This window comes from Oncorhynchus masou, chromosome 12 (assembly GCF_036934945.1).
Source record: "Oncorhynchus masou masou isolate Uvic2021 chromosome 12, UVic_Omas_1.1, whole genome shotgun sequence".
In the NCBI taxonomy this organism is placed as follows: domain Eukaryota; kingdom Metazoa; phylum Chordata; class Actinopteri; order Salmoniformes; family Salmonidae; genus Oncorhynchus; species Oncorhynchus masou.
Genome location: NC_088223.1, coordinates 11,560,548 through 11,570,547, shown reverse-complemented (window position 1 = coordinate 11,570,547; position 10,000 = coordinate 11,560,548). Strand labels below are relative to the sequence as shown.

General features: G+C 48.3%; 1 protein-coding gene across 16 annotated transcripts in view; it reads left to right on the top strand.

Annotated features, from left to right (window-relative positions):
• The window catches only part of LOC135549547 (CLIP-associating protein 2-like), a 152,072-nt gene that overhangs the window by 88,227 nt on the left and 53,845 nt on the right, over nucleotides 1–10,000 (top strand). For 11 of the 16 annotated variants that reach the window (XM_064979593.1, XM_064979606.1, XM_064979604.1 and 8 more), the window contains 5 exons: nucleotides 3,965–4,132; nucleotides 4,272–4,312; nucleotides 4,534–4,683; nucleotides 5,597–5,620; nucleotides 9,615–9,713. In XM_064979593.1, coding sequence (XP_064835665.1) covers nucleotides 3,965–4,132; nucleotides 4,272–4,312; nucleotides 4,534–4,683; nucleotides 5,597–5,620; nucleotides 9,615–9,713 — 482 coding nt within the window. The remainder of the gene's footprint in view (nucleotides 1–3,964; nucleotides 4,133–4,271; nucleotides 4,313–4,533; nucleotides 4,684–5,596; nucleotides 5,621–9,614; nucleotides 9,714–10,000) is intronic. The other 5 variants (XM_064979607.1, XM_064979608.1, XM_064979595.1 and 2 more) reach the window with 3 other exon arrangements.

The window sequence follows — 10,000 nt, the reverse complement described above, 5'->3', positions numbered from 1 at the left end:
GTAAGAATACACACACACACAGAGGCCAGGGTAGAGGCCCGCAAGTAAGAATACACACACACTCAGAGGCCAGGGTAGAGGCCCGCAAGTAAGAATACACACACACACAGAGGCCAGGGTAGAGGCCCGCAAGTAAGAATACACACACACTCAGAGGCCAGGGTAGAGGCCCGCAAGTAAGAATACACACACTCAGAGGCCAGGGTAGAGGCCCGCAAGTAAGAATACACACACACACAGAGGCCAGGGTAGAGGCCCGCAAGTAAGAATACACACACTCAGAGGCCAGGGTAGAGGCCCGCAAGTAAGAATACACACACTCAGAGGCCAGGGTAGAGGCCCGCAAGTAAGAATACACACACACACAGAGGCCAGGGTAGAGGCCCGCAAGTAAGAATACACACACTCAGAGGCCAGGGTAGAGGCCCGCAAGTAAGAATACACACACACACAGAGGCCAGGGTAGAGGCCCGCAAGTAAGAATACACACTCACACAGAGGCCAGGGTAGAGGCCCGCAAGTAAGAATACACACTCACACAGAGGCCAGGGTAGAGGCCCGCAAGTAAGAATACACACACACACAGAGGCCAGGGTAGAGGCCCGCAAGTAAGAATACACACACACTCAGAGGCCAGGGTAGAGGCCCGCAAGTAAGAATACACACACTCTCAGAGGCCACGGTAGAGGCCCGCAAGTAAGAATACACACACTCTCAGAGGCCACGGTAGAGGCCCGCAAGTAAGAATACACACACTCAGAGGCCAGGGTAGAGGCCCGCAAGTAAGAATACACACACACACAGAGGCCAGGGTAGAGGCCCGCAAGTAAGAATACACACACTCAGAGGCCAGGGTAGAGGCCCGCAAGTAAGAATACACACACTCAGAGGCCAGGGTAGAGGCCCGCAAGTAAGAATACACACACACACAGAGGCCAGGGTAGAGGCCCGTAAGTAAGAATACACACACTCAGAGGCCAGGGTAGAGGCCCGCAAGTAAGAATACACACACACACAGAGGCCAGGGTAGAGGCCCGCAAGTAAGAATACACACTCACACAGAGGCCAGGGTAGAGGCCCGCAAGTAAGAATACACACTCACACAGAGGCCAGGGTAGAGGCCCGCAAGTAAGAATACACACACACTCAGAGGCCAGGGTAGAGGCCAGGGTAGAGGCCCGCAAGTAAGAATACACACACACACAGAGGCCAGGGTAGAGGCCCGCAAGTAAGAATACACACACACACCGAGGCCAGGGTAGAGGCCCGCAAGTAAGAATACACACACACACAGAGACCAGGGTAGAGGCCCGCAAGTAAGAATACACACACACACAGAGGCCAGGGTAGAGGCCCGCAAGTAAGAATACACACACACACAGAGGCCAGGGTAGAGGCCCGCAAGTAAGAATACACACACACACAGAGGCCACGGTAGAGGCCCGCAAGTAAGAATACACACACACTCAGAGGCCAGGGTAGAGGCCCGCAAGTAAGAATACACACACACACAGAGGCCAGGGTAGAGGCCCGCAAGTAAGAATACACACACACTCAGAGGCCAGGGTAGAGGCCCGCAAGTAAGAATACACACACTCTCAGAGGCCACGGTAGAGGCCCGCAAGTAAGAATACACACACTCTCAGAGGCCACGGTAGAGGCCCGCAAGTAAGAATACACACACACTCAGAGGCCAGGGTAGAGGCCCGCAAGTAAGAATACACACACACAGAGGCCAGGGTAGAGGCCCGCAAGTAAGAATACACACACACACAGAGGCCAGGGTAGAGGCCCGCAAGTAAGAATACACACACACACAGAGGCCAGGGTAGAGGCCCGCAAGTAAGAATACACACACACTCAGAGGCCAGGGTAGAGGCCCGCAAGTAAGAATACACACACACAGAGGCCAGGGTAGAGGCCCGCAAGTCAGAAAACACACACTCTGAGGCCAGGGTAGAGGCCCGCAAGTAAGAATACACACACACACAGAGGCCAGGGTAGAGGCCCGCAAGTAAGAATACACACACACACAGAGGCCAGGGTAGAGGCCCGCAAGTAAGAATACACACACACACAGAGGCCAGGGTAGAGGCCCGCAAGTAAGAATACACACACACACAGAGGCCAGGGTAGAGGCCCGCAAGTAAGAATACACACACTCAGAGGCCAGGGTAGAGGCCCGCAAGTAAGAATACACACACACACAGAGGCCAGGGTAGAGGCCCGCAAGTAAGAATACACACACACACACAGAGGCCAGGGTAGAGGCCCGCAAGTAAGAATACACACACACACACAGAGGCCAGGGTAGAGGCCCGCAAGTAAGAATACACACACACACAGAGGCCAGGGTAGAGGCCCGCAAGTAAGAATACACACACACACAGAGGCCAGGGTAGAGGCCCGCAAGTAAGAATACACACACACTCAGAGGCCAGGGTAGAGGCCCGCAAGTAAGAATACACACACACTCAGAGGCCAGGGTAGAGGCCCGCAAGTAAGAATACACACACACTCAGAGGCCAGGGTAGAGGCCCGCAAGTAAGAATACACACACACTCAGAGGCCAGGGTAGAGGCCCGCAAGTAAGAATACACACACACTCAGAGGCCAGGGTAGAGGCCCGCAAGTAAGAATACACACACACACAGAGACCAGGGTAGAGGCCCGCAAGTAAGAATACACACACTCAGAGGCCAGGGTAGAGGCCCGCAAGTAAGAATACACACACTCAGAGGCCAGGGTAGAGGCCCGCAAGTAAGAATACACACACACACACACACACACAGAGGCCAGGGTAGAGGCCCGCAAGTAAGAATACACACACACACACACACAGAGGCCAGGGTAGAGGCCCGCATGTAAGAATACACACACACAGAGGCCAGGGTAGAGGCCCGCAAGTAAGAATACACACACACACACAGAGGCCAGGGTAGAGGCCAGGGTAGAGGCCCGCAAGTAAGAATACACACTCACACAGAGGCCAGGGTAGAGGCCCGCAAGTAAGAATACACACACTCAGAGGCCAGGGTAGAGGCCCGCAAGTAAGAATACACACACACACACACACACAGAGGCCAGGGTAGAGGCCCGCAAGTAAGAATACACACACACACAGAGGCCAGGGTAGAGGCCCGCAAGTAAGAATACACACACACACACAGAGGCCAGGGTAGAGGCCCGCAAGTAAGAATACACACACACACACAGAGGCCAGGGTAGAGGCCCGCAAGTAAGAATACACACACACACACACACACACACAGAGGCCAGGGTAGAGGCCCGCAAGTAAGAATACACACACACAGAGGCCAGGGTAGAGGCCCGCAAGTAAGAATACACACACACACACACACACGGAGGCCAGGGTAGAGGCCAGGGTAGAGGCCCGCAAGTAAGAATACACACTCACACAGAGGCCAGGGTAGAGGCCCGCAAGTAAGAATACACACACACACACACACACAGGCCAGGGTAGAGGCCAGGGTAGAGGCCCGCAAGTAAGAATACACACACACAGAGGCCAGGGTAGAGGCCCGCAAGTAAGAATACACACACACACACACACACACACACACACACACACACACACACACACACACACACACACACACAGAGGCCAGGGTAGAGGCCCGCAAGTAAGAATACACACTCACACAGAGGCCAGGGTAGAGGCCCGCAAGTAAGAATACACACTCATAAAGAGGCCAGGGTAGAGGCCCGCAAGTAAGAATACACACACTCACTCAGCAATACACACACTCACTCAGCAATACACACACACACGCTCAGCATTACACACACACACACACACGCTCAGCATTACACACACACACACACACGCTCAGCATTACACACACACACACACACGCTCAGCATTACACACACACACACTCACTCACTCAGCATTACACACATTTTCCTACAGACATACTCACACATAATTTCTCTCTCTCAGGGCATACTGGGGTCTTAGGAACCATTTCCCGGCGGAGGCAGACTCTCTGTTCAACTCGTTAGAACCGTCCTATCAGAAGAGCCTCCAATCGTCTCTCAAGAGTTCTGGGAGCGTGACGTCTCTTCCTCAGAGCGACCGCTCCTCTTCCTCATCACAGGAGAGCCTTAAGTAATGACCCCTGACCTTTAACTATACGTTTTTGAGAGGAGGGGCTCAGAGGTACCCGGAAAGTAATATTCTGCTCTCGCCCTTTCCTTCTCTCCTCCCTCTCTCCTCTTCTCTCCTCTCCTCTCCTCTTCTTTTCCAGTCGTCCTCTGTCATCTAAATGGTCAGCCGCTCCTGGAAGAGGTGAGACACACACACTACCTCTCCGGTATTATTACATGATTTTGTGGCGTGTACGTTACTTGTTTCATTCAGAAAGTATCCAGACCCCTTAATTTTTCCACATACTTTCGGGAATCCACTAGTGTGTGTGTGTGTGTGTGTGTGTGTGTGTGTGTGTGTGTGTGTGTGTGTGTGTGTGTGTGTGTAAATATATATATCCTCCCTTCCCCTTCCCCTCCCAGTCCCTGCGGGTCATAAGGGCGGGGCGTCGCCGGGCTCCCTACAGCGTTCCCGTAGCGACGTAGATGTTAATGCGGCAACGGTTGCTAAGCAGCGGCACATCGGGCAGGTGGGGCCAGTGAGACTGAACCCCGGCTCCTACTCCTCATTGGGTAAGGAAGCTGTCAATCAAACCAGACAGCCAACCAATCAGACAGGCAGTTTAGACATGAGTCTGAGTGACAGACAGCTGACTGATATGGTCTATCAAATAATCAATCACCCAAGCGCGCGTGTGTGCGCACACACACACACACACACAGGTATGGTGCTGAATGTTAAAATTATTTCCTAGTGCTTTCGGGACCTGGGCTGAACATCTTTCTGAATATACTTCCTGCCTCTCGTCTCCCATGTTTATCTGAGTGTGGCTCTGTATGCTTGCTGCCTGTATGTGTGTTGTGTGTCTGTGTAGATATGTGCTGTCAGTGTGTATTTGTTAGGCACGTTAGTTGTTCCGCATGATTCACTGTTGGACTATGTTCTGTTACTAACATAGATACTATACCTCTTTCTCTCCCTCTCTGCATCTCTCTCTCTCTGCATTTCTCTCTCTCTCTCTGCATTTCTCTCTCTCTCTGCATTTCTCTCTCTGCATTTCTCTCTCTGCATCTCTCTCTCTCTGCATCTCTCTCTCTGCATCTCTCTCTCTCTGCATCTCTCTCTCTCTGCATCTCTCTCTCTCTGCATCTCTCTCTCTGCATCTCTCCCTCTCTGCATTTCTCTCTCTGCATCTCTCTCTCTCTGCATCTCTCTCTCTGCATCTCTCTCTCTCTGCATCTCTCTCTCTCTGCATCTCTCTCTCTCTGCATCTCTCTCTCTCTCTCTCTCTCTCTGCATCTCTCTCTCTCTCTCTCTGCATCTCTCTGCATCTCTCTCTCTCTGCATCTCTCTCTGCATCTCTCTCTCTGCGCATCTCTCTGCGCATCTCTCTCTGCGCATCTCTTTCTCTCTCTGCGCATCTCTCTCTCTCTGCATCTCTCTCTCTCTCTGCATCTCTCTCTGCATCTCTCTCTCACACTAAAGATGATGCCTCAGATAAAACAGATGGTAAGATCAACTCGTTCACCCACCCCCCCCGCTCACTTCATGTTTTTAATTCCTCCCTTCATTCCTCCTTCCTGTGTATTCTGGGAGTGGCCCTGGACAGGAAAGAGTTAACCCTGTAACCATGGCGCCCTCTGTACTCTAACATCTCATATTCCATAATTGTGACTGACCGACTCAGTTTGGTCTTCTGTACCAAAATTATATGTATATATATTTAACTTTAGATGAAAGCAGAGACACAGAGATACAAAATGGTATATCATACACTGAATTTTAGGAACAATGGGAAAGTAATTCTGCATTGTAAGTTGATTAACTTGTAACCTCACTTCTGAGAAAATGCCTTTTGAGTGTTTTGGTACACCTACTGGAGAGCACTTCTTTGTCTCCACTCATTCAGCATGGTTCACACCCTCTTCAGCCTTATCCCCACGCTTGCTTGTGTACTAAACAACCAAAGCGGCAGGGTAGCCTAGTGGTTAGAGCGTTGGACTAGTAACCAAAAGGTTGCAAGTTCGAATCCCCGAGCTGACAAGGTACAAATCTGTCGTTCTGCCCCCGAACAGCCCCCCACTGCCGTCATTGAATAATAATAATAATTTGTTCTTAATTAACTCACTTGCCTAGTTAAATAAAGGTAAAATAAAATAAAAAATAAAAAAGGTTTATACTATGGTTTATATTACGTCTGTAGACACTTGTCGATAGTGACATCATGAACATTCTATTGTCGTACGACATCAAACTTGTCATTGTCGTTATGAAAAAGTATAAACACAAAAACTACAGGACGTCAGCAGCCTTGTGGTGCAAAATGGCACAACTGGTGTATTTTAACACCAATATACCCATCCATTTAAAAATGAATTTAGTGTATGTCAATCTAGCAAACCATGGAAACAAAAAGCAAGTTTCTAAACAATGTTTTGGTTCGTTTCTAGCTTGTTAGCTAACCTTAAGCTAGCTGGCTAACCTTAAGCTAGCTGGCTAACCTTAAGCTAGCTGGCTAACCTTAAGCTAGCTGGCTAACCTTAAGCTAGCTGGCTAACCTTAAGCTAGCTGGCTAACCTTAAGCTAGCTGGCTAACCAGTTCAAATAATGACCATATCATATAGCTGACGACGTCTTCACTTCAGCTAATTTGCATTCAATATTACAGTAAAATTAACTCACAACAAGATCATTGTTTACAAGTTAATTGCGAGCTAATTACAGAAAATAGCTTACGGTTGTGATTGACTAAATGAAAGCAGGGCGTTCTACCGGAGAATTTTAGAACTTCGACACTGTCTCGTTGACCTAACGTTATATCCTAATTATGACTTTGGTGCAGGTCATGCTATTAAAGTGACTATGTGTAGATGATACCAACTGAGAGTAGCAGCGGTGTAAAAGAGGGAGGGGGGCAATGCAAATAGTCTGGGTAGCCGTTTGATTAGCTGTTCAGGAGTCTTATGGCTTGGACCGAGACTTGGCGCCCCGGTACCGCTTGCCGTGAGGTAGCAGAGAGAACAGTCTATGACTAGGGATGCTGGAGTCTTTGACAATTTTTAGGGCCTTCCTCTGACACTGCCTGGTATAGAGGTCCTGGATGGCAGGATGCTTTGCCCCAGTGATGTACTGGGCCGTCCGCACTACCCTCTTTAGGGCCTTCCTCTGACACCGCCTGGTATAGAGGTCCTGGATGGCAGGATGCTTTGCCCCAGTGATGTACTGGGCCGTACACACTACCCTCTGACACCGCCTGGTATAGAGGTCCTGGATGGCAGGATGCTTTGCCCCAGTGATGTACTGGGCCGTACACACTACCCTCTGACACCGCCTGGTATAGAGGTCCTGGATGGCAGGATGCTTGACCCCGGTGATGTACTGGGCCGTCCGCACTACCCTCTGTAGCACCTTGCGGTCAGAGGCCGAGAAGGTGCCATGCCAGGCAGTGATGCAACCATGCTCTCGATGGTGCAGATGTAGAACCTTTTTAGGATCTGAGAACCCATGCCAAATCGTTTCATTCTCCTGAGGGGGAATAGGTTTTGTCGTGCCCTCTTCACGACTGTCTTGGTGTGCTTGGACCATGTTAGTTTGTTGGTGATGTGGACACCAAGGAACTTGAAGCTCTCAACCTGCTCCACTGCAGCCCCGTCGATGAGAATGGGAGCGTGCTCGGAACCTCTTTTTCCTGTTGTCCACAATCATCTCCTTTGACTTGATCACGTTGAGGGAGAGGCTGCAGGTAGCTAACGCTAACCACAACTACTGTTGGTTCAATGTTAGCTAGCTAGCTAACATTAGGCTATAACTAGCAATGCAAATGGCTCTGAGATAAAAAATAATATTACTACACAGATCATACACGTAACGTTAGCTAGCGAGCTAACAGAAAACGACTTTCTGACAAAATTAGAAACTTATCATATCTGAAAATGTAGCTAGCTACTCTCTTACCCGTATACATGGATGAATGCTTCTCCCTCTCTGTCACGGATGCCGTGGTTGCCATGGTTACCCTTAGTTTGAAGATGTAATCCGGAGACAGGTGTTTTATACAACAGCCTTCTGTGTGTTCTCTTTTCGACTCCTTCCGCAAATTTTCAATCAAACACCAGAATATTCTCCATCTCCTTATCCGTCTTACTCTGCTTCCACCGGACATTCTACTGATTTCAGAACTCAGTCCTCCAACACTAATGCAGTTCTTTGTGATATCTTGAGAAATAGCTGAGTTTTAAAGGGATTACCTACACATACTGATCAGCTCATGTTATAGGGGGGGCGGCAGGGTAGCCTAGTGGTTAGAGCGTTGGACTAGTAACCGGAAGGTTGCAAGTTCAAATCCCCGAGCTGACAAGGTACAAATCTGTCGTTCTGCCCCTGAACAGGCAGTTAACCCACTGTTCCTAGGCCGTCATTGAAAATAAGAATTTGTTCTAGTAAAATAAAGGTTAAAATAAAAATAGACAGAAGTGTGTTACATGGCAGACCAATCTCAACTCTTCTTTAGGCATGTCCAGCCCACTCATTATCTCAGCCAATCATGGCTAGCGGGAAGGTTCCTGGTTTTTTTTTCTTGGCTAAATCAACTAAGTTCATAATTGTAACAATTTTATTCATATTTACAGATGGCGTACAAGTTTGTTGTTAAGGCACAAGAACGTTCAATGAATGTTCCAGAAGGTATTTCTGCAACAAAAAACAACAACAATTTTGATCAAAAATAAATGTTTACGTTAAAATACCTCTCCTGTGAGGGAGTGACGAGCGACATAAGTCTTGTTTCCTGAAATGATTCACAAATTATATCTCATATCTGGAACTAGAAAGAATCTCATATCTGGAACTAGAAAGAATCTCATATCTGGAACTAGAAAGAATCTCATATCTGGAACTAGAAAGAATCTCATATCTGGAACTAGAAAGAATCTCATATCTGGAACTAGAAAGAATCTCATATCTGGAACTAGAAAGAATCTCATATCTGGAACTAGAAAGAATCTCATATCTGGAACTAGAAAGAATCTCATATCTGGAACTAGAAAGAATCTCATATCTGGAACTAGAAAGAATCTCATATCTGGAACTAGAAAGAATCTCATATCTGGAACTAGAAAGAGAATCCCAAAGATCTGATTTGATGTTGTTTTATGTAAAAGTCAGATATTATTTGGGCATTTTAGTCAGCTGAGCTAAATCATATCACACGATCTTTGACCTCTGACACAGGCCCCCTTCATCTCTGTGTCTGACTGTAGGGGTCAGGTCAGTCAATGGTAAGACAGTAGGACTTACTGTAAGTCTAGACTGTAAGACAAGTTACTGTTTAGACTATGTTAGGTACGTGAGTGTATATAGACTAGTATTCTCCAGTAGTACTTCTCTTACCTTCTCTAGACTAGTGCTTACTTCTTAGTAGTGGAGGGTGGTGGTCTCTGTTCTATTCAGAAAGTGTGAGAAGAAGAGTGTGTGTCCGGTCTAACAGTATGACCTCTGACCTCAGGTCGTCTGAGGACCAAGCAGCCTCTCACCACGGCAACCAGTGTCAGCCACGTGGACTCCCGGGGACGCAGCCGCACCAAGATGGTGTCCCAGTCACAACGTAAGGAGAAACACACACATACCTTAAACGCATATACATACACACACACCTTAAACGCATATACATACACACACACACCTTAAACGAATATACATACACACACACACGCACAATGTTCCACTGCTGTGGATGTGTAAGTGTATTTGAGCGTGTGTTTGCGTGATGAGTTATTCATGCTCTGTCTGTATTCGCTGCTGGTATCCCTCAGTCACAGTAAGCTCCTGCACATGTTTTTTTTTTATACCTCTTAGGTTCCTACGAATCAGATTGCACACCAGGTATTGTGT